Genomic DNA, 24,598 nt, shown 5'->3' with positions numbered 1-24,598 from the left:
AAAAAAAAATTTATTCATATATATATATATATATATATTTAATAAATGTAATAATATTTATACAATTTTACATTTAATGCATATTTTATCATGTTTATATTTTATTAAATATATTGTCCCTTGTCATCTTCTCTCAGCACGCTTGGAGAAGCTTGGGCTCAGCTGAAGATAAGCCTGGCAGATGAAGCAGAAGTTCATCTCAAGTTCTCCTCCAAGGTGAGATGTTGCAACAGAAAGATGCAGAACTGCATTTAAAGCCTGTAGGATTCATTCTGAGCCGGTCGAAACGCACAGCTGGTCTGGAGGAATGTGCTCTGTGCTGATGTTCCGCTCTCTGAAGAATATGAGAGCAGAGGTTACACTGTACATATACACGTATATGCATCTCTAACACCGAAGCAATAAAAAGACATGATGTAGGAGGGTCTTTTTCACTTTTGGCTTTAGTTTCTCGCAGCTTTCTAAAGTAAAATACTCGGTCTGTCTCTGATGTGCTTCAGCTTCAGAGTGAAGTGGAAAAGCCTCTGCTGATATTCCGGGAAAACTTCAAAAAGGACATGAAGAAGTTCGACCATCACATGGCGGATCTCAGGAAGCAGCTGACCGGCCGAAACTCTGCCGTGGAGAAGGTACTGACCGCAAAACATGATTCATCTCATGTGTCATGAATATGTGGCCGTATTTAGTCTTCACATTTAGCATCTTCTAAAGTTACAGGGATTTTTCTCATGCATTATTAAAAGTCCAGCATATTTTCTGAAGAAGTGGACCATTTTTCGTCTCTGGAGCCCATTGGGTTTCTATTTATAATCTCACGCCCTTCAAACCAGTGACCTTCTCATAGAGTATTTACTGATCTGGCCAACAGGGAAAAAAACAATTTGCCGTATTTTAAAGGGACAGCGCACTCAATACAAACGGTCATTATTTACACATTCACACAGAAAACGGCGCTGGTTCTCGCATGTTTTGTGATCAGTCACATCAATGCCAACTTTGAATATAAGCACACGTGCAAATATAGAAAGACATGCATGTAAGTAATTGACCGTTCGCAGCAAGCTTGCCCGACATCTACGGCCGGTCTCCATAGAAAACCATGTTAAAACGGGGTAAAAAAGATCGACTGAATTGAAACTTTTTCAATGTAACTAAATATAAAAATGTGCGGAGGGTTAAGCTGGTGCTGTTGTTGGTTGCCACAGTAACGGCAATAAGCTAAGGAATTCCTTTAAAGTACTTGTTTTGCATACCAGAAAACCTGTCATGTCCGGCGCTGTATGCATGGCTTGCAGCGCTTAAGTTAAAATACTGAGTGTGAAATGAAAAAATGATATGTTAAAACGTGTGCTCTTATCATTCTGTGGACAAAATCCTGTGAACTTTGCCCCGATTGGGAGCTGTATATGCGTAAGAATCATAGACTGTATAAAAACATGGACGTAGTGTCCATGACGTCACCCGCTGGTTTCTGAAGAGAGTTTTTGAAGCTCAAAGTGGGCGGAGCCGGCCGCCACCATCTTGGCAGCACGTCACCGCGCGTCACTCACGGATAATCGAAAATGGGCAAAGAGGCGGGAGCTGGTTGCTGAAACCACGCCCACCTAGCTCGACGGCGGTGACAACAGCGGCAATCCACCTGTCATTTAAGTGGCCACGCCCTTAATTATGCAGAACTTTAAGGCTTAATATAATTTAAATGGATGAGTTATAAAAAAATTCACCCCCCTCACAGTTGTCATGAAGGGCAAAATTAGCTATATAGACCAAAACCACTTTTTGAACCAGGCTGTAAACATATTTTTTTCTGCTGTAAAGTTGGGCATTTTAACATGGGGAGTCTATGGGACTGACTCCCTTTTGGAGCCAGCCTCTAGCGGCCAGTCGATGAATTGCAGTTTTAGTCACTTCTGTGTTGGCTTCACGAGAGAGACGGGGAGGTTGCCGCTTGGTGAGAACATGACGTGTAGTGTGAGAGCGGCATTGTTTGTCGGGGATAGCAACAGTAACTAAGGAGGGCGGGTCTTTGCAAATTGGACTTTGTCAATTGGCAGCATTTTTATTTTAGGTTGAACCGTCCCTTTAAGAAAGAGCGTAATGTAAAGAACAAGTGATTTTAATTGTCTCGATTTTAATATGCTATTGCTATAAGGATTTTAATTATTAGAGTTAATTTATAATCAGAAAAGAATTAGTAAATATACATCTTTTCCTTAATTGTTCACATCACTGTACAGAGAGAACAGATTTATTCAGCAGCATCTGGATCTCAACATGCAACAGCAGATGCTTCTGAACACCCAAAACAAAACACATCATGCTCATCTCGTTTCTCATATTCTCATGTTCTTCATCAGGCACGGAAAGCACTTGCAGACCGGCAGAAGGATCTGGAGTTAAAAACCCAGCAGCTGGAGATCAAACTGAGCAGTAAGATCGAGGAGGACATCAAGAAAGCGCGCAGGAAATCCACGCAGGCCGGTCAGTGCAAACCTCTCAACCTGGGAAATGTATTAGCCCATGCTGATGATTTCAAATGTAAAGCATGAGCCATGATGATGTATGAGTCCCGCATCTGTATCTTCAGGTGATGATCTGATGCGATGTGTTGATCTCTACAATCAGTCCCAGTCCAAGTGGTTTGAGGAGATGGTGACCAGCAGTCTGGTGAGAGATTGACCGAGCTTTCACAGACACCAGTTCTTCAGATAATGCCACTTCTAACTGCTTAATATAGTCAAATGACAGATTGCAATGATGAGTTTTAGTTTTTCATCTCTGAAGCATTTATTAATCTGTTACTAAATTAATTTGTACAAGAATGGAGAATTTGTGTGATGTAGGACACAGTACAAAGTAGAGAAATTCTGGGAAACTCAGATGCAAGAAAAGCATGCAATAAAACATTGATTTAAAGACAAAAGCATTTTCTCTTAAAAACTCAAATAAACTAGACAATCTCTATACGTCTTGTTCCTGACAGGAGCTGGAGCGTCTGGAGGTGGAGCGTGTGGAGATGATCAGACAGCATCTGTGTCAGTACACAACGCTACGACACGAGACCGACATGTTCAACCAAAGCGTGAGTTAAACAGCCTCATCCACACTCACTCATACAGCACAGTCTGATGCAGATCATGAGTAATGATAACCTGCTGTTTCACCTCCAGACCATAGAGCCGGTGGACAAACTCTTGCGGAGCGTGGACCCCGCCAAAGACCGAGAGCTGTGGGTCAAAGAACACAAGACGGGCGAGCTGAGACCGGTGGACATGGACATCTGAGAGCATCAGACTCGCCCTCGTTTCCTCGTCTGAAACGCAGCGCTGGCTGAAGAGAAACTAATATGGGTTTGATCTCTCAAAAACCCTTCTGAGGCCTAAACCAGGAGAACGATCATGACTCAAACCGAGCAGAAGGTTGAGAGAGAGCTGAGGTTACATACCATAACCTTCCCACGAATCTGACTGAAAGAGCTCTCGAGGTGTGGCAGAGACTGTGTGAACATCTGCAGGATTTCACTCGGGAGAACTGACGTGTTTTGTCAGTATCTACTGATGCAATCATGCCATTACGATTCAGCATTGATTGAACCGAGTTCATGTATGTGAAATAGTACTAATATATACTGTAAATGCTGCTGCTGCATCAACTATTACAACTGATTTCAGTTCTGTGACTAATCAAAGCTCTCGCTTGCCTTAAAGCGACAGTACACACAAAAATGATCATTCTTGTCATCATTTACTTCACTTTCATGTGGTTCCAAACTGGTTTGTTTCTTCTTTCTTCTGTTGAGCAGAAAAGAAGATCTTTTGAAGGATGTTGGTAACCAAACAGTTGACGGTAGCCATTGACTTCCATAGTATGGAGGGGAAAAAAAAGAAACTAAACAGTTGACGGTAGCCATTGACTTCCATAGTATGGAGGGGAAAAAAAAGAAACTAAACAGTTGACGGTAGCCATTGACTTCCATAGTATGGAGAAAAAAAATGAAACTAAACATTTGATGGGAGCCATTGACTTCCATAGTATGGAGAGAGAAAAAAAGAAACTAAACAGTTGATGGTAGCCATTGACTTCCATAGTATGGAGAAAAAAAATGAAACTACACAGTTGACGGTAGTCATTGACTTCTAAGTATGGGGAAAAAATATGGAACTAAACAGTTGATGGTAGCCATTGACTTTTAAATATGGGGGAAAAAATATGGAACTAAACAGTTGATGGTAGCCATTGACTTACATAGTATGGAGGAAAAAAAATGAAACTAAACAGTTGATGGTAGCCATTGACTTTTAAATATGGGGGAAAAAATATGGAACTAAACAGTTGATGGTAGCCATTGACTTCCATAAAAGGGAGAAAAAAATGAAACAAGTTGACAGTAGCCATTGACTTTTAAGTATGGGGGAAAAAACATGGAACTAAACAGTTGATGGTAGCCATTGACTTCCATAGTATGGAGAAGAAAAAAATGAAACCAAACAGTTGACGGTAGCCATTGACTTCTAAGTATGGGGGAAAAAACATGGAACTAAACAGTCGATGGTAGCTATTGACTTCCATAGTATGGAGAAAAAAAAAAAGGAAACTAAACAGTTGACGGTAGCCATTGACTTCCATAATATGGAAAAAAAATATGAAACTAAACAGTTGTTTATTTCCATATTTTTAGTTCCATATTTAGTTCCATACCAGCAACTGTTTTTATGTACAACAGAAGAAACTCTTCTTTGGAACAGCTTGAGGGTTATAAACAATGACAGAATTTTCAGTTTTGGGTGAACTGTCTTTTAAAGTCAACATGAACCCATTTAACTACGTAATGTTATTTATTTCTGAGTAAAATTAGGATATTCAATGAGAAAAAGAAATGCAAATGTCAGGAATTATAAAAAGAAATGGGAGTTACTTACCAAAATGAACACCGAAAGGAAATCTGATTCAGGTGGAGAAGCCCATTACATTTTGAAAATATTACACTTTTGTCCTTTGGAATACCATGTATGAATCATGTAAGACCAGAAACATGGATCAGCAAGTAAAGAGGGTCAGTGTTGATTTCAGCTTACGCAGGATATTATACAACTCAATTGCAAAATCATAAACATAACAGATCTGGTATTATATTGTACATGAATACAGCTGCTCACAGTCTCACACTGCCGTCATGGACTCAGGGTTTACATCACTTCATACTCAATTAAGAAATTAACACAAACATGTGTAAAGATGTTTTATTTACCCTCTTTTGTTCAAATATACAGAAGTCTCAAACAGTCATTATTTGGGCCCAATATTGTTTCCCCCAACCATTTACTCTATAGTGAGAGAGCTACAAATAATATATGTAAATGATTCTGCACAATGCTTATTTTTATATGAAATCAATTAACTCTTTTCCTAAATGATCATCAAGATGTTTAAACTGGATTTCATTGTTTTTTTTTTCTGACAGTACCAGCTTATGCATTTAACGCATCTGTATTACTGATGTACATGTTCAAATAATTCATTCTCTCCCTGTTATACAACGATGTAAATGAAGAATAACTACTGAATATAATCCATTTATTATGTTTTCTGTAATATAAATGGCATAAAATAATGTTTAACTAAATAGGATTTATTCGTTTGCACTATTTATGTAGCTGTCATCAATAAATACAAAATTAATGCAAACATGACACTACGGAGCAAGGGAATAATATATACTGAATGAATGTCCATTCAATGCATTTCTAATTTGACTATGTATAACTAAAGCTGTCCTCATTTAAAAGGAGTATGTCGGAAATGTGCGCACCCTCAGGTCATCCAAGATGTAGATGAGTTTGTTTCTTCATCAGATTTGGAGAAATGTAGCATTGCATCACTTGCTCAGCAATGGATCCTCTGCAGTGAATGGGTGCCGTCAGAACGAGAGTCCAAACAGCTGATTAAAACATCACAATAATCCAGACAACTCCAGTCCATCAGTTAAAAAAGTGGTCTGAATCAGGAGAGAAATCTCAAAAACAGCCCTAAACAAATATGTGGGTAGATTTTGATGTGAGAGACAACAGGAGATGGATTTTTTCACTGCAGGAAGCGCTATTATGGATTATGGGCTTGTATTTTATTTAAAAACGTCTTGATGGATTTGTTTCTTACAAACACAGCTTTTGTGATGTTTTTATCAGCTGTTTGGACTCTCATTCTGACGGCACCCATTCACTGCAGAGGATTCATTGGTGAGCAAGTGATGCAATAATACATTTCTCCAAATCTGATGCATGGCCTGAGGGTGAATACATTCATTTGTGGGGTGAACTATTCCTTGGACTACATTACAAAATAAACGAAACACTCAAATCTTTACCAAATCAAACTAGCACAAAGGTGTAATCTAAATTACAGTTTTTTTTTCTTTTCGTTTCTTGATAGTAAAGTCATGCCGATGATACCAGATATAATACTGAACATAGATACTTGTTGTAATCAAAAGATTTATATGTTTACAGTTATTTTTTAAGACAAAAATGATGAATGCAGAAGACTGGAAAATCTCTGATTCTAATCGATCATGAGTTTCTTGATTGAATTCAAGTATGTGGGAATGAGAGAGCTGATGGACTCGTCGTCATCAGTGACCTTCTCACCTCTGCCCTCTGACCCCACAGAGCTGGGGGACCTCACCAGGCCGGGATAGGGAGTGCTGTAACCCTGCGTCAAACACACACACACACACACACACACGAGCAGAGTGTTACTGACTCCTGCTGGAGACGGATGGTGTAACATCTGTCCTGACAGACACTCACTGATGAGTAGCCTTTGCCGAAGCTGCCTCTGTTCTTGGTCCTGATCTTGGTGAGCGCAGACTCTGCGATGTCGGCCCGCTCTTCTGCGTCGTCCAGCTCATGAACTGTCTTCCTGTACTTGGCCAGATTCACATTCGCCTGCTCCTCCTGTGCATCAACAACAGCAGATCAGAGAAATACATGCTGTTTCACGAGTTCACACTTACATGTAATAAACAGAGTAGAGGTTATGCGTATTTGGCGTGCTGTCCGAGGGCTCTGAGCTCAAAATAGTTGTAAGTCAAGGAACAGAGGTACAGTAAGTCTTCTGTATATATATATACACACCTCTTATCTTGTCAGTTGGGTTGAGCCCAGTAAATGTCCTCACGTTATTTGCGGCTTCCATCATGACATGAATAATAGCTAATTCACAAGTTCACACTTAGATATAATAAACAGAGAAAAGGTTATGCATATTTGGCATGCTGTCCGAGGGGAGGGCTCCGAACTCAGAATTTTGGCCTGAACCAAAGTGCGGAGATGGGGTGGTGGAGGGATGCTGGAGGTTAGTCTGCTGTGTCTATATATGCACCTCTTATCTTGTTATTTGGGTTGATTACTGATTGTGCTCCTCTTGTGTTAATTAGGTTAATTATCTGAACATGCTCCTCCTGAACTTTGTTAATAAAACATCATAGGTTTGACAGCTTGACGAAGTTTCACACTTCAAAATAAAGCATTCATTCATGCATTCATTTTCTACATTTTTCATTGTCATATCAGCACCAAAGGCCATATTCATTACAATAATAAAACACATAAAATAATACAATATACAATTGAATTCCTTATACTACATTTTAATCATTCATTATGTGTTGCACTATTATATCATTTAAAAAAATGCTATTGCTCATTGTTAATTCATGTTTTTTCGTAATACATTAATTATTGTTAATTTACGTTACTTAAAATGTTGAAGACATCCACATAAGAAACAAAATCATGCTTTGGCAAACCATAATGATTATGATTATATGACATAAAAAGTCGAAATTATGAGTTAAAAGTCATACTTATGACAAAGATTTTGTCACAAAGGTTTTTATCATATAAAATGACTCAACTTTGAATTTATTTAATAATTATGACTTAATATCCATTTCGATTTTTCATCTCATAAATATGACTGCCATAATTTCGATTTATATTTATATATGCCTTTGTATGTCATTGAGTTATTTCATAACATAAATCATATAACACAATTAAGACTTTTTATCTCTATTATAATTGTGACTTTTTTACCGGTATGTCATAATTATGACTTAATATGTCACAATGTTCATGTCTTTTTCATCAGTATGACTTTTATCTCATAAATATTATATTGAGTTTTTATATCATAATTATAAATTTTGTCACAATTAAGAATTTTATCTCATAATTATAAATGTTGATTTTGACTCGTCAATTATGAGTTTTCATATAAATGTCATAATTATGACTTTTTATCTCATAAATGACTTAGTATGTCATTATTTTGACTTTTTATTTCATAACTGTAACTTCTGTCATGAGACTTTATCTCATAAATATAACTTTGTCAATTTCGACTTTTAATTATATATGTTTTTGTCATAATTATAACTTAGTATGTCATCATTTTGACTTTTTATTTCATAACTACAACTTTTAAGTCATAATTAAGACGTATCTCATAATTATAACTTAGCATGCCAATTTTGACTTGTGTCAATTATGATTATTCATTTTTTATGTCAAATTTCTGGCTTTTTTTTCTCATAATAATTATGATTTACCAAAGCATACATTGTATTCTTATGTGGCAGAAATGGGCTTCCATAGAAAGGTGTATTGGTGGGCCTAAATGTAAGTTTGACAGGGTCCAAACCTCTGTGAAAATAAAAAGGTCAAATCTATGAGAGTTACAATCCTTATAAAAATCCTAAAATGTCATGCTGGTTTATGCTGGTTTGCAGCTGGTCCTTCTGGCTTTGCTTGACTTCAGTGCAGGAGCCAGCTTGACCAGAAACCTCATGCTGGTTTGACTGGCAGTGAAGCGAATGCGTTTCAACCAGCACTAACCAGCATAACCCACGGGTTAAGAGCAGCAGTGTCCTACCGCCTCCTCCACTTGTCTCTTGTAGGCTTTCATCTTCATCTGGAGTCTCTCCACCAGCTCCTGCATGCGGTGCTGGTTCTTCTGGTCCTCCTCGGACTGGAAGAGCAGCTCCTTCAGACGCCGCTCGTTCTTACGCAGGCTCTTCACCGTCTCAGTGTGTCTCTTCTGCTCGCTGTCCAGCTCCAGCTCCAGCTCCTTCACCTGAGCGTTTCCAGAGAACAGAGACCAGAGACTCAGGGTCAGGGCTGGATAAACGAGATCAAATAGTGATGATAAGCTCTGGACATTTTTTACTGGCTCTTCACCACAAACCGACAAAATAAAAGATGACAGAAATATATTACTAGTGTATACTAAAATGCACTTCTCAAAGTAATAATATTATTTTAAGCAATATCATTCATATCGTCCATGTTTAAATATATACACTTCTGATGTGCAGCACCTTATTTGACAAAAAATTTAATAAATGCAATGATGTTGTAAATTAATTATAATGTTTCATTTGATTACATTTTACATTTACATATTAATTCATTTCACACTATTTTTGCATTAAACTTGTATTAAATCATAATGCATTTTTATACATTTGATACATCTATATATATATATATATATATAAATATAAATTGTTAACAAATTTAATACAGCTTAATCCAGTTTGAAATGTGGAAATGCATGGAAGCTCATTTAGCCACATAAAAAAAAATCATGCTTTGGCAAATCATAATGATTATATGACATAAAAAGTTGAAATTATGACACAGTAAGTCATAAGATACAAAGTTGAAATTAAGAGTTAAGTCATAATTCAAAAATGTCTTTTATGTCATAATTATGACTTCGTATATCAATTATGACTTCATAAGTTATTAACGTAATGACAATTTTGACTTTGAATCTCATAATTATGAAAAACTTTGACTTAAATTTATGACTTTTCAACATATAAATGACTTTGTCATAGTATGTCATCATTTTGACTTTTTATTTCATAACTATAACTTCTGTCACAATGTAAATGTTTGATCTCATAACTTATGTCTTATGTCTATTTTGACAGTACAGTGTGTAAAAAATAACTTTTCTTCATATAAATGTCTTGGTCATCATTATGACTCATTTTGACTTTTTATTTCATAACTATAACTTCTGTCACAATGTAAATGTTTGATCTCATAACTTATGTCTTATGTCTATTTTGACAGTAAGTACAAAATAACTTTTCTTCATATAAATGTCTTGGTCATCATTATGACATTATAACATGTTCATCTCATAAATGACTTAGGGTGTCATTATTTTGACTTTATTTCATAACCATAACATTCATGTCATAATTTAAGACTTTTAGAATTTTAACTTTGTATGTCAATTTCAACATTTTGTCAATTACGATTTTTCATAGGAATGTCTTTGTCATAATTATGACATTTTAGCTCATAAATATGACTTAGCATGTCATTATTTTGACTTTTTATTTCATATCTTTAACTTAATCATAATTAATTAGTCATAATTAATCTTATAAGTATAACTTAGTTTGCCAATTTCAAATCATAAAACACAGAATCCAAATAAATAAATAAAATGAAAAACATAAAACTAGTTTCATGGGGCCCTAAATGAAAGGTACCTTACTGTAATTCTCAAGCTCTAACAAACATGTGGAAAGCATTTCCTTCCCCAATAATGCTAAATGAATATTGTCATCAATATCAATATCGTATGATAACATAAGTGCTAATATTTATGGCCCAGCCCTGCTCATCCGGTTAATGATGTTTACCCGCCCCTCCAGCTTCTGAATGATCTTCTTCCCTCCCTTCATGGCCATCTGCTCAGCTTCCTCCAGTCTGCCGCTCATGTCCTTCATCTGGAGCTCCAGGCTCTTCTTGACGCGCTCCAGATGCATGATGTGCTCCTGCTCCACACGCAGCTCCTCCAGCACACGCGCCGTCTGCAGACCGCCAGCACAGCGTCACACTCAACACCATCAGGCCTTTCTCTCAGCGCTGTGTGTGTGTGTGTGTGTGTGTGTGTCTGTACCTCACATGCAGATTTCTTGGCCTTGTCGTTGGCTGATCTGAGTTCAGTCTGCAGCTCCTCGTGCTCCTGCATCAGCTGCTGAACATCCACTTCCAGCTTCCGCTTCCCGCTGGACACACTCTGGAACTGAGAGCACAGAACAGCTCTGTTCACTTCAAACAGCAGATAGTTGCACATTAGCAGCATGACAAAATAAAAGGGCATCATTTGCATATTTAAATGATCTGTTTCTTGTACTACTATAATTCTTTACAAAAAGTTAATATTACTGTTTTTTTTTTCCATGTTTTTTTTCAGTTGCACTTTTAGTTATTTTAGTTAAGTTAAACTAAATGAAAATGAGAAATGTTGGACATCATTTGCATATAAAAAAATTATAAATGACCTGTGTTTCTACTGCTATAATTCTTAAAAAAAAAAAATTAAAAAAATGGACTGAAGCACAGCAGAAGTAGAGTTCTGTAAAAAAAAACAAAAAAAAAACACTGAATTATGTAAAAACAAAAATACATAAATAAATAGGTTTTATAAAAAGGGTTTTAGGTTGGTACTCCATGTTAGAAATTAAAGTTTTATATTTGCCCTGGAAATAAAAATGTTTGGACTGTATCAGGTTTTCACAAATTATTGTGGCCAAAAGAATTCATGATAACAATAGTATTATATCTACAGAAATGTGTACGTTTTATTTATATGCATTTTATTTCATTTAGTATTATTTGTTTTATTATTTATTTATGTATTGATTGATTGTTTGCCAATGAGTCACACTCAAAATACAACAGCAGGAAGTAGAGCTGGGCACGAGTACTCAAAAGTGCCAGCAATGATCAATCATCAAAACAATGATTGCATGAACTGAAAATATATATTTAAATACTGTTACAGGAAAGAGCTTGCACACTGTAAAGGTGCATGCTTTAATATTACACTTATGTTGAATATATATCTGATTCATCTCAAATCAGATGTGTTTGGTTGAATTATTCCAAAACGCTTCAGTTTCTCTATGTTCATTTTAATTTTAGTTAGAGTCATTTTGTTGTGTGTTTTTGTCATTTGTAGTCATTTTTGAAGATGTCTGTATAGTTTTATTCACTTTTATTTCAGTATAAATTAAACTAAATGAAAATGTGAAATAGTGCCTTGGCAAACTACCTGAAATAAAATAAGTTTTTAATATTTTATTTTAGGTAATGTTTATTTTATTTCAAGTGACTTTTTTTTATTTATTTTTTAGCTTTAGTTAACTTTGGCCTTGTTCATTTCTGACTGAGAGTTTGTGAATGTACTGCAAGGGATCCATGGAGAAGAAATAAAGATTCTGAGACAAAGCATCAACTAATGACCTGATAAGCATTATGTAACATAATTGACAAGCTTTTAATGAAGGTTCTGATGAGTGTAGTGTGTTGTAGAGTGCTGTGGATCAGCACCTGGCTGTCGAGTGTGTTGTATTTCTCTGCGGTCTCGTGCAGCTCTGTCTCCAGGCTCTTGCGCACTCTCTCGGTCGCCTCCAGCGCAGCGCGGCTCTCCTCGCCCTCGGTGACCAGCAGAGTGCAGCGGCGCTCCAGCAGCATCTGCTCCTCCCTCCGCTCCTCCTGCACGCGCGCCTCCTCCTCCAGCTGAGCCTGGAGCTCCTGCAGGAGACACACAGAGCATGTACCACACATACAGCAGCATGTTCTCCTACGTGACCGCGAGCCGCACCTTGATCTGCTGCTGCAGCTTCTTCACGCTCTTCATCAGCTCTGCGTTGTTCTTGTTCAGCTGGTCCACCTGCACCTCCAGCTCATTCACATCGCTCTCCATCTTCTTCTTGAGCCGGGCCGCCTCCGTGCGCGCCTTCACCTCCACATCCAGACTGGCCTGCAGAGACTCCAGCGCCCTCTGGTGGCTCTTCCTGAAACCAACAAAACATCTCATACTTGAACTGGACGGTTTGGAAATGTTTCTCTTTACAAGAATAACTGATTACAGCATATTTTAAACCAGTCTAAGCTGGCTTGGTGGTCTTGGTCTCCCAGTCTGGACTTCAGGTTTTTAGAACTTTGAGAAATGTAACATTGAAACAAACATTTTTTGTGAAGCTGCTTTTGAATTGAACTGAACTAAACTGAATTGAGAACTAACCAACCAGCTAAACAAGTACCAAATTGGTCAGGCTGGGAGACCAACCTAAACCAGCTAAGACCAGCAAAATATTTCAGGCTGGTTTAAGATGCAAAATAGAATTCTGTAGGAGACCTTGAATTCTGTAAAATCAAAAATAGAAAACACACAGTAGGTTTCAAGTTGCTGCTTCACATGTTAGAAATTATAATTTTTATTAAGAAATAAAAACACTGGCTGTCACGATATCAGATTCCCACTATATGAATATCATGGCCAAAAGAATTCACATGAACAATATTATATAATATATATTTATATATAATGTAATATACCTATAAAACATTTTTTGGGAAAAAATAAACAAATAAATTACTCAAAATGGTTTAGTCTGTGTTGTTGTTTATAATATGAAATACTGAAAAACAAAATTAAGTCATTCAAAGTTAAATTCATATTTAACCTTTATTTTGTTTTCTCCTTTTCCCCCAGTGAATCACAATCAGAATACTGTGCAAGCAAAGATATAGAAGCTGACAGATTTGGAAGAAATTCACAATATTACAGCAACCAGAAGAAGCCAGATAAAGTTACTTACCATAGCAGTTATCCCATGTTAGATAGAAGCAGGAAATAAAGGACAAGGTGGAAAAACAGAAGAGTTAAAAAACTGAAATGCAAATAGGACAACACTGATTCAAAGCAGAAGATGTTTTATCAGAGGCATTTCTCCAAAGAGGCCATATCAGGCAATTTTCCCAACTATCACAATCCACCGAACCGTTTAACACACACTCATCTCAGCGATATATCATGTTGTCAGAACTAGGAGGTGCTGATCAAACCTGGTGGCCTCAAACTCCTCTTCTTTCTCCTGCAGTCTGCGCTCCATGTCTGCTTTAGCCTGAGACACTTCCAGCTGAAGACGCAGAACCCTCGTCTCCTCGGCCTACAGAAACACACACAGACAACACATCTGATTCCTCTCTGAACCACTAGATGGAACAAAACTCACAACAGCACTTTCAGAAACACGCTTTGCACTTTTCAAGAGGAAATTTGCAGGCAGCAATGCAAAGCTGATGCTAATTTGATCTAATATTTCATGTTTTTAAAATATTATAGATTCGTGTGAAAATGAGAATTTTTGAAATTAAATGAACTTATTTTTAAACAAAGGTTTTTTTTTTTTTTCAGTTTTGTTCAGGCTAATGCAAATAAAAGCATAAATACAATAAAATCCAGTATGCAAATTGATTTAAGTCTACAATGTAGTCAGCAAAAACTATGATCATTTCACTGTTGCCAATTACATTTCAATTGCTGCACATTTTAATCAAGTCAAAAAGAGATCGCAGAATTGTTTCTCAGTAACATTGCTACAATAATTCCTCTTAGCCACTGCCTATACTTTAAGAGGTTAAAAATGAAACAAAAGTAAATATAATGAATAAATTCCTCCACACATTCAAATCTACAGCTTCAAGTGGATAATGAACATATCAAGAGTTTCTGAATGAGTTCCTCTGGAAAAACACAAACGCCTGTAAGTGAGACTCGAGCAGATGTAAAGCAGCGCTCCTCCATCTGCATGAACATCATCCATCAGTGCTGTCAGCTAGACGGCCGTCAGACCACACAAGCGGAGGTCACGGGGTCAGCGGCCACGTCATGACATCATTTGAAAAAAATACAGCCTTACAGCAGCTCCATTTATCATCAACTGGCATCTCAAACCTGAGCCAGAAGGTGAACACTTCTCGAGTAAAAACACGACAAGCCTTAACATTTTCACTCAGGAGACTCATTGGTACACATCCTGGTGATTCAATAATTCATTGTGCTGTTTTATTTGGCTTCTGCTCTTTACTCTTAGATCATTTGCTCTTTAGTTCATACTAGTGTTTCTGAACACCTAGTCAGTTGAAATCAGTCTTTCTGATTAAAATGAAGCATGTCTGGAATATTTTTCACCAAAAAATGAATATAAATAAATAGGAAATTATATTTGAATAACATGATTTTTTCTTTTAAAAATAAATGAATTTGTACTTTACAAATGCTATTTTGATCATAAACTGAAAGACGTCTCTTCTGTTCACCAAGGCTGAATTTGTGTGATCAAAAAAAAAGAGATTAAAAATGGTAAAATATTATTACAATTTAAAATAGCTGTTTTCTACGTGAATATATTGTAAAATGTAATTTTTTTTCTGTGATCAAAGCTGAATTTTCAGCATCATTACTCCAGTCTTCAGTGTCACATGATCTTCAGAAATCATTCTAATATGCTGAGTTGCTGCTCAAGAAACATTTCTGATTATTATCAGTGTTGAAAACAGTTTGAAAATCAGGAAACTGGGATTCATTTTATTTTTCAGGATTCTTTGATGAACAGAAAGTTCAAAAGAACAGCATTTATTTGAAATGTTATAAATGTCTTTCCAGTCACTTCTGATCCATTTTAATTCATCCTTGATGTGTAAAAGTATGAATTTCTTCGGTAACACTTTACTTGAAGGGGTGTGCATAAGACTGACATGACACCTTCATAATCATTATGAATATGAAGGAGGTTTTATGCATGTTTATGACAACTGTCATTAAGTGTCATTCGCTCAGTTATGTCATTTTTAATGCAAATATGACATTATTTGACCTAACCCTAACCTAACCCTACCCCTACCCTTACCCCTAACCATAGCCCATAACAAAGACATCTCAAATAATGTCATCTTTGCATTAAAAATGACATAACTGAGCGAATGACACTTAACGACAGTTGTCATAAACATGCATAAAAAACCTTCATATTCATGACATGTGTCATGTCATGATTATGTAGGTGTCATGTCAGTCTTATGCACAACCCTTCAAGTAAAGTGTAACCATTTCTTCAATACATAAAATCTTACTGACTCCAGTAGGATATGTACTAGTATTACAGTGATAACAGTTTTGGTGAGATTTACCTCTGTTTATAGCGTAATCATCAAGAAAAATCGGAGTATTTCTCCAGACCTCTAATGCCGCCTCTGACTCCTCCAGCGATGCCTGCAGCTCTTCTTTCTCCATCTCGATTTTCTTCTTCATTTTCTGAAGCTCATGGACGCTCTTCCCTCCATCTGACAGCTGGTCGGTAAGATCCGCGATCTCCTCTGAAACACAACACAGATCGATCAAACACGACACAATGATACAGAGGTACAGTTTATTTCGTATTTTAGGAGAGCATCATTCTCTCCGTCCATTATTGAGTCAGCTTGTTTCTGTTGGACTGCCTTCCTCAGCTAATTACGGTCTGAAAACTGCAGCCATTCAAACCAAGCCTATGATGACAGATGAAGACTGACGGTCCCACATCACACTGGCTCAGTTCGACTGTAATCTGTGTTTATATGAGTTCTGTCATGTTTTTACAGGCCATCACACATGCATCTTCACAAAAGGTTTGAAATAAACAGATATCCAGAATGATGTGACGGTGACAGACGTGTCAGCGTTACCCTGTAAGGCCTTGTTTTCCCTGCGGAGAGCCTCGCTCTGCTCCACAGACTCCTCATAGGTGGTTTTGAGCTTGAAGAGCTCTGCGGCGTGTTGTCTGCTCTCCTTCTGACAGCTCTCCACCTCCGACAGCAGCTCCTCACACTTCTGCCTCCAGTCGCTCAGCTGCTTGTCCAGCATCCGCTGCTTCTTATCCAGCACTGCAGCCACATTGTTCGCCTGCAGGAGGAACAGTCATTACCCAGCAGTCCGCTGCCTGGCTGTGCAGAATTGCTTGTCAAAACCTCCTGGAGTGTTTCCCATACATTGATTTATTTGTAGCGGCCCGTCACAATATCAAAACTGACCGCCACAAATAGATTTTCCAAAAGGCTTTGACTTCGTTGAATAAACATGAGCACTGCACGTTTCAAAATTGAATCCCGGTGCGGGTGTCTTTATATCACTGTATTTCTGAAGGAAACCGACTGTCTTCAGAAAATGTTGGATGTCATTTTCATTTCATCTTGCATGTAATGTCTGATAAAGCAGCGTTTGTGAGCGGAGCGCTGCTTTGTGTACAGCCGTTACCGGGGAAACCTCTATTTCTCCCACTCTAAGCGCCTCCTGCTGGCAGAGAATGAATTTGCATATAGGCCGTCTGTGGGAAACACTGCTCCTGATATTCATAAGACCAGTTAACAGCTGGTGTTTCATGAAAGACCAGCTTATATTGTGTTCAAGTAGGATGCCCAACGGTTCTGGCTGGTGGTAGCTGCTCTGAAAATATGTTTCTCAATTGTAATTCATTCTCATTTTGATGAATCAACATCGATTCTTAAATCCCAAGAGTCAAGAATGCGGTTTTCAGTTGATGCATGAACAAAACTTAAAAAAAACCACTACAAAACATTATTTGAGGTGCCTCCCATACAATAAATGCTTTGTTACTTTTGATTTAAAACAGTCTCAGCTTTTATATTGTCAATTCTATTATGAAATACAAGCAATAAGTGCGGTTTTGCTGCTCTTTAATGTGTGGTGACAGATGGCCTAATGAAGCGATCCTCTCTTCCTCTTTACTAATAGTTACAGCAGCAAATAAACATGAATGAACATCAGAGGAAACAGAACAACTGACTGAAATGAATCATGAAATCGATCAATCGGTTTTTCAACCACAGAAAGACGTCAAAAAAACAGCTTGAGATCAATAATGTCACGTAACATCACATTTACCTCAGAAAAGACATTTAATGACCATAAACTTGATAGTTAGCTAGCTTACAGGGTTTATTGTGTAGTTTATAGCATTAGTCGACAGAGCTTTTTTCTTGAAATAAAATTGATGTTTCATGATAACCGAATCTCAAGCTTGTGAATCGAAATTGAAATTGAATCTAATTGTGAAATTTCTCTCAATACTCAACCGTAGTAACTACACCGCAAGAAAAAGCAACTACATACAGTATTTTCCAGTTTACAGGACCTTTTGAGTCACAAACACAAAGAAACGTCAAATTGTCGCCATTCTTGAAAAACTATATCCCAGATATCTTTGATTTATAAGGTGATTGTACCTTTAGAACAAAGATAGCATAGTTCATTTATAAATACGGCTAACAAAATTATATATTTAGACAATTTACAGCATTACTAATAGTAAATTAGTTGTAAAAGAAATCTGTAGTTGCCTCGGCTGAATGAAAAATTCATTCAATAGCAGTAAGATGCTTTTATTTCTGGAGGGCTTTTGTAAATATGGCACTGCTTAGATTGCACTGACGTGTCAGTAGGTTTCATATTTATGTGTGACGTGTGTCTTGTGTTCATCTGTGAAGGGCTCATACCTTCTCCAGATCCACACACAGCTCCTCCACCTCCCCCTGCAGTCTCTGCTTGGTTTTCTCCAGACTGGAGCACTTGGCCTGTGTGGCCTCCGCCGCCTCCTCGGCCTCCTGCAGACGAGCCAACAGCTTCTTCCTGCAATGGACACTCGTTACGCACACACTCTGCTGGTGAACTTAACATCATCTACAGAAGAACAGTCTGGGCCCGGATGTTCAAAAGAAATTTGACTGGATTTCGGCTACTGGATTGGATCAAATCTTTAAAAATGTGTTGTTCAAAAGAAACTGGATTTTTGGTTTTGATCTGGAGAAAACATTCAGCATGTGCTGTTCAAAACATTTTAGATTGGGATCCATTTGATTCAGCAAATCCCAGCAGAAGAGCAGATTCAGGGTGGATTTCATGTAGTGTATATATGCACAGTTATAGTTTGCGCTTGATTTGTTTAACCGTTACAATAATAAAGCAGATAAAGATAGGAGTAGGATATCTATTAAGCCTTTCAGTATAGTAAAAATGAGATTTTGTCCCCAAAAACCTGTCAATATCAAACAAAAATATTATATTTAATTCATTTTAACTGTTATTTATCACTGTATGTTAATTACAACGACACAGTCATCAGAGAGGAACCAGTCAAAAGTGGTTTACTGTATAATAACTACATCCCTTATTGCATGAATATTTGGCAACACTTTAGTATAGGGACCCATTCTCACTATTAACTAGTTGCTTATTAGCATGCCTATTATTAACATATTGGTTGTTTATTAGTGCTTATAAAGCACATATTCTGCATGACCATATTCTACATCCCTAATCCCAATACCTAAATTTAACAACTACCGTACTAACTATTAATAAGCAGTAAATTAGGAGTTTATTGAGGCAAAAGTTATAGTTAATAGCAAGAATTGGACCTTAAAATAAAGTGTGACCAAATATTTTATTGTTTTTATTGATTTGTTGTGCATCAGATGAAATTGAAAATGGAAGGGGATTATTGTACTGTATACTGAAACACTTTAATTAACCCATGCTAATTAATTAGAGCTGGTACCCTGTGTTTGGTAATCTGGAAGAGTGTGTATCTGGATCAGAGCAATCCAATCCAATGTGGCTTTGAAAACCAGCATGAACGTAACATGGATTACCTGCTCCTGGATAGCAAAACATGGGATTTCCAAGTCCAGATCATTCTAAATCAGATTTAATGTTCTGAACATCCAATCCTATTCTATGGCTGCACGATTCATGATATGACTTATTGCAATTATCAAATTGCAAATGTTCTGATTTAATTAAATAAATATATGCACTATGGGTTTCAAACCGAAGGGTGGCACTGTGTTCATTTACACGCAAGCAGTTATTTTGTTTTTAATTCAGTATTCCGTTTTTTATTTATTTTACAGCCATATTGATATATAATCACAACATTCTGTCATCTATATTACCCTTTTATCCCTGGACTATTCTGTTTCTTTGTTACAGGAACAACAAAGAACGTCCCTACAATAATGTCCTACTCAAAATGTATGTTTACACCATTAATGCATACTTGGCTTCTTCCAGCTCGTCACTGTGCTGGATGGCATCAGCCTCATGGCGGCTCCTCCAGTGCGTGACGTCACTGTTGAGTTTGGAGACGAGGCGCTGCAGCTCCTGTTTGCTCTCCTGCTCCTCCTCCAGCTGCTCCTTCAGCGTGTCACACTCCTGCCGCAGTGCAGACAGACTGCTGCCCAGCAGCGCTTTGGCCTAACGATGACAGACCGAACCATGACACAAACACTCACAAACATCACTGCAAAGCAAGTTAGACGGGTTAACCGCACACACCTTGACCTCCTCATCAAACTGTTTCTTGAGTTCCTCATGTTGGGATATCAGCAGGGCTTTCGATCGGCTCAGGTGGCTGCCCTTGTTCTCCATCTCCTCCATCTGCCTCGTCAGCTCATTGTTTTCAGCTGCAAAGGCAAGTTTGAATACTTGTAAAACATTTTGAAACGTGTAAGTCCAGTTATCAACTGTTTAAACCAGATTAAACAGACCATGAAATCATATCTGGAGTGGTTTGTGGCTTTACTTTGTGTGTATTTCGTCTGAGGCTACACTAAATGTGGACAAAGCAGATTTGAAAGGTATTTTTAAACATAAAATTTGGAGCCTTGTCTGAGCCAATAGTCAACTCACTTCACTTCCTGTCTACATTCTGTACAAAAGTCTTTATACTTTGTGAAAATGTTGATGACTCATCTTGCACTCAGGGGCGTGTCCAAATTGTTATCCAATCAAATCAGAATGAGAATGTCCCCTCTCCCTAAAATCATCTGCTTCTGACTAGCAATTGCAAATCAATTTTGCTGAAAATATAAATTAAAGTACATACAAAAATGGTGTAAAAAAATTAAACGGGTAATTCTGAGATATAGTTTAAAATAGAATTACATTATATATAAAGTTGCAAGTGCAAGTGCAAGATATTAAGCCATAATTAAAAGAAATAGTCATAATTGAAATGAAGCGTAGTGTGACTCAGGTATTAATGTGAGCTCTTCATCAGTCACCTGTGAGTCTGTTCTTGGCTGCTGTAACCTCGTTCACAGTTTTCTGCAGGTCTTCATTCCTAGTGTTGGCGTCACAGAGCAGCTCCTCTAGTTTTCTCACCTGAGTGTCAGTCGATGCCTGATGTTACACATGATCATACAACATGACATTAGCTTTGATCAGTGACTCAGCAGGTCATCCACGGTTTACCTGCTCATGTCTCACAAACCTAATGAAAGGCCTGAGACGAGATCAAACAGATTCTACAGCAATGATTCACGGAAAAAAATCACGGTAGACATTTATTTCTGTAGCACAAAGAACCAAATCTGAACCAAAACAAAACCAAAACAGATTTGAAGAAATGTAACATGGCATCACTTGCTCAGCAATGGATCCTCTGCAGTGAATGGGTGCCGTCAGAATGAGAGTCCACACAGTTGATAAAAACATCACAATAATCCACAAGTAATCCACACCACTCCAGTCCATAAATTGTGCGTTTGTAAGAAACTAATCCATCATTCAGATGTTTTTAACTAAAATATGAGTCCATAATCCATAATAACACTTCCTCCATTGAAAAGGTTGTCTGGTCTGAATCAGGAGAGAAATCTGCACAGATCAAGCACCATTTACAAGCCAAAGCAGCTCTAAACCAATGTATAGGTGGATTTTGATGTGAGAGACAACAGGAGATGGACCTTTTCACTTGAGGAAGCGTTATTATGGACTCATATTTTAGTTAAAAATGTCTTGATGGATTTGTTTCTTACAACCACTCAGCTTTTGGTTTCACAAGACATCAATTGATGCACTGGAGTGGTGTGGATTATTGTGATGTTTTTATCAGCTGTTTGGACTCTCATTCTGACGGCACCCATTCACTGCAGAGGATCCATTGGTGAGCAAGTGATGCAATGCTACATTTCTCCAAATTTGATGAAGAAACAAATTCATCTACATATTGGATGGCCTGAGGGTGAGCACATTTTCAGCTAATTTTAATTTTTGGCTGAACTATTCCTTTAAAATAGTCTTCCAGTCAGGCCAAGCTGGTGCATCTGGTTTAACAGCTGAGCTGACATATCCCAAAACCCCTTTCAAACCAGTAAAACAGTGCAACTTGTCAAGATAAGTTCTCATAAAGGTCTTTTAATGTGTTTTTCGGTGCTCAGAGCATCAGGAGAGTCTGAACGCCGTACATCTGCAGCAGTAAATGCTCTCCTGAGGGCACGAGCGTGTTCAGAACTGACCTTGGCTTTCTGCAGCGTGTCCAGCGAAGCCGCCAGATCGTCCACCTCCAGCCTCAGACTCTGTTTCTCTTTCTCCAGTTTGGCTCTGGTTCTCTGCAGGCTCTCGCACTGTTCTCCCAGCTCCGACAGAGCATCACTGTGACGCTTCCTCAATGCTGCGGCCACTGCCTCCGCCTGCACCGACGACTCCTCCAGCTCCCGCCGGAGACGCTGCAGCTCCAGCTCGCGCTTCTTATTCATCTCCATCTACAACACAAAAATGTGCCATTGCATGTTTTACACTATCGTTCAAAAGTTTGAGGTCAGTAAGATTAAGAAATGAATACCTTTGTTCATCAAGGATGCACTAAATTGATCAAAAGTGACAGTAAAACATTTATAATGTTACAAAAGACTTCTATTTCAAATAAATGCTGTTGTTTTGAACTTTCTATTCATCAAAGAATCCTGAAAAATAAAATGTATCATGGATTTCATAAAAATATGAAGCAGTTTTCAACATTGATAATAATCAGAAATGTTTGTTGAGCAGCAATATCAGAATGATTTCTGAAGGATCATGTGACACTGAAGACTGGAGTAATGATGCTAAAAAAAATCCGCTATGATCACAGGAATAAATTACATTTTACAGTATATTCACACAGAAAACAGCTATTTTAAATTGTAATAATATTTCATGATTTTTCCTGTTTGTACTGTATTTTTGATCAAATAAATACAGCCTTAGTCAGCAGAATAGACTTTTCAAAAAAACAAAATCACACTGACCACAAGCTTTTGAACAGCAGTGCATAAAATAAATGTCACTTTCATATTCTCATAAGTGAAATAAATTACATTTTATTTGATTATGAAATCCAATATCTGCCTTTAGAGATTAAAAAAAAAATTTGGATAAACTGGAGAGTGTATCTGAAGCATGTAATTACAAAGAATATGCAATTACATTTGATTTAATTTAAATATTTGTTCAAATACTCCATTAATGTGGCTATAAACAATCATAACCAGTGTTTTTATACCTGAGAGGCCATTGCTCCTCCTGCTTCCTCCAGTTTGTCTGTCAGATCATCCAGTTCACGGCTCAAATCAGCACGCTGCTTCTCCACCTGTGGAAAAAATGTAACAGTCATCATCATACAACATATTCCAGATTGTATATATAATAAATACAGGTACAGGTAATAAATCTACATGCTCATCCGCAGTTCTGCTTTAAACAGAGATGTTATAGAGACGATCCACATGCAGGTCAGGACATGAGTGTGTATGTAGAGTTAAAGCAGGGCAGATGATAGATGTGGGGAAGTGATTAGAAACAACCATAACAGAGTCTAGTCTAGACCCTCCTAGTGTCTGGATCACTTACAGAATTATGCTACAACACAACATTACATTACAGAGGGTAAAAATCAAAAACATTAGATCTTTGATGGATCCAAGAGCCTAGAGGCAAATTAAAAAACCATCATAACACTTTAACAAAACACACATGAAGGTTTGTTTGTTTTCAAATCTAGAGCCTCGTTCATTTTTGAACAGCAATAAAAATCCTCACTGCTGTTCGACAGATGCTTATTAAAATGAACAAACAAGACTTTTGTTTATTCTACAACACATCAAAGCATATCTTGAATGCAAAAACAGGTTTCTTCATTTATTCTCCAGCTGTTTGAGATATAATCGTCCGCAGCGTCGCGACAAATAATGAGAATGAGAATAAATATAAGCACACAAGGTGAGAGGAATCACAGGCCAGAACAGCAGCAATAAAGCCTATCAAATAAAACAATTATGCAACTACCTGTTAACATTAGACATGATCAATATTTCCTCATTATACTTGACCCCTATGTGAGATGAAGGCTGCTCTCCAATACAGCCACTGAGCGTCCAAATAAGTTTATAATAAATTAATTTCCTTATTTCAATTCTTGAAATGTGTGCTTGTGTCTTTAAAAATGCCATTTATAGTTTTATAGTTTTATAGATATTAGATATAGTTATGTTATATACAGTGTTCCCAAAGTCTTGGAAATATCTGGGAATATCTAAAGTGTGATTTTCAGGCTGTAAATGACAAGCTGTATAAAATAAAACAAAATCTATCCAGACATAATAAACTGTAAAATAAATATTAAAGTACCAAAAAAAAAAAAAAAAATATATAAATATATTTATTTATTTATTTTTTTTCATTTTTTCATTTTTCATTGGACTGCCTTTAGCTTGATAACATTGTGCTTTCTTTATGGCATTGTTTCAGCAACATCACAACATTTATTTCCAAAATATTTTTTTCAAAACATTTAACATGCCAGAAACACATTAATCACTGAAATAATGACCAATCCTAGAGA

At 37.2% G+C, this 24,598-nt stretch overlaps 2 protein-coding genes across 2 annotated transcripts in view; one reads left to right on the top strand and one right to left on the bottom strand.

The window, feature by feature from the left end:
• The window catches only part of gas7b (growth arrest-specific 7b), a 41,699-nt gene extending 37,924 nt beyond the window's left edge, over positions 1 to 3,775 (top strand). Inside the window, exons 9-14 of the mRNA XM_016440863.1 lie at positions 138 to 216; positions 501 to 629; positions 2,358 to 2,481; positions 2,588 to 2,667; positions 2,984 to 3,082; positions 3,171 to 3,775. Of these exons, the coding sequence (XP_016296349.1) occupies positions 138 to 216; positions 501 to 629; positions 2,358 to 2,481; positions 2,588 to 2,667; positions 2,984 to 3,082; positions 3,171 to 3,284 (625 nt within the window). The 3' untranslated portion in view covers positions 3,285 to 3,775. The remainder of the gene's footprint in view (positions 1 to 137; positions 217 to 500; positions 630 to 2,357; positions 2,482 to 2,587; positions 2,668 to 2,983; positions 3,083 to 3,170) is intronic.
• Positions 3,776 to 6,289: 2,514 nt separating this feature from the next.
• Positions 6,290 to 24,598, bottom strand: part of LOC107653912 (myosin-16) — a 53,116-nt gene continuing 34,807 nt past the window's right edge. The window contains exons 10-25 of the mRNA XM_016440774.1: positions 23,261 to 23,347; positions 22,236 to 22,481; positions 21,000 to 21,117; positions 20,272 to 20,399; positions 19,994 to 20,190; positions 18,432 to 18,564; positions 16,605 to 16,821; positions 16,120 to 16,256; positions 13,944 to 14,047; positions 12,697 to 12,889; positions 12,423 to 12,626; positions 10,987 to 11,112; positions 10,727 to 10,897; positions 8,935 to 9,135; positions 6,807 to 6,953; positions 6,290 to 6,708 (exon numbers count right to left, since the gene is read on the bottom strand). Of these exons, the coding sequence (XP_016296260.1) occupies positions 6,559 to 6,708; positions 6,807 to 6,953; positions 8,935 to 9,135; positions 10,727 to 10,897; positions 10,987 to 11,112; positions 12,423 to 12,626; positions 12,697 to 12,889; positions 13,944 to 14,047; positions 16,120 to 16,256; positions 16,605 to 16,821; positions 18,432 to 18,564; positions 19,994 to 20,190; positions 20,272 to 20,399; positions 21,000 to 21,117; positions 22,236 to 22,481; positions 23,261 to 23,347 (2,559 nt within the window). The 3' untranslated portion in view covers positions 6,290 to 6,558. The remainder of the gene's footprint in view (positions 6,709 to 6,806; positions 6,954 to 8,934; positions 9,136 to 10,726; positions 10,898 to 10,986; positions 11,113 to 12,422; positions 12,627 to 12,696; positions 12,890 to 13,943; positions 14,048 to 16,119; positions 16,257 to 16,604; positions 16,822 to 18,431; positions 18,565 to 19,993; positions 20,191 to 20,271; positions 20,400 to 20,999; positions 21,118 to 22,235; positions 22,482 to 23,260; positions 23,348 to 24,598) is intronic.

This window comes from Sinocyclocheilus anshuiensis, unplaced genomic scaffold (assembly GCF_001515605.1).
Source record: "Sinocyclocheilus anshuiensis isolate Anshui unplaced genomic scaffold, SAMN03320099.WGS_v1.1 scaffold454, whole genome shotgun sequence".
Classification (NCBI taxonomy): Eukaryota; Metazoa; Chordata; class Actinopteri; order Cypriniformes; family Cyprinidae; genus Sinocyclocheilus; species Sinocyclocheilus anshuiensis.
Note: the sequence above shows the minus strand (reverse complement) of the source record. Positions and strands in the feature narration are given on the sequence as shown.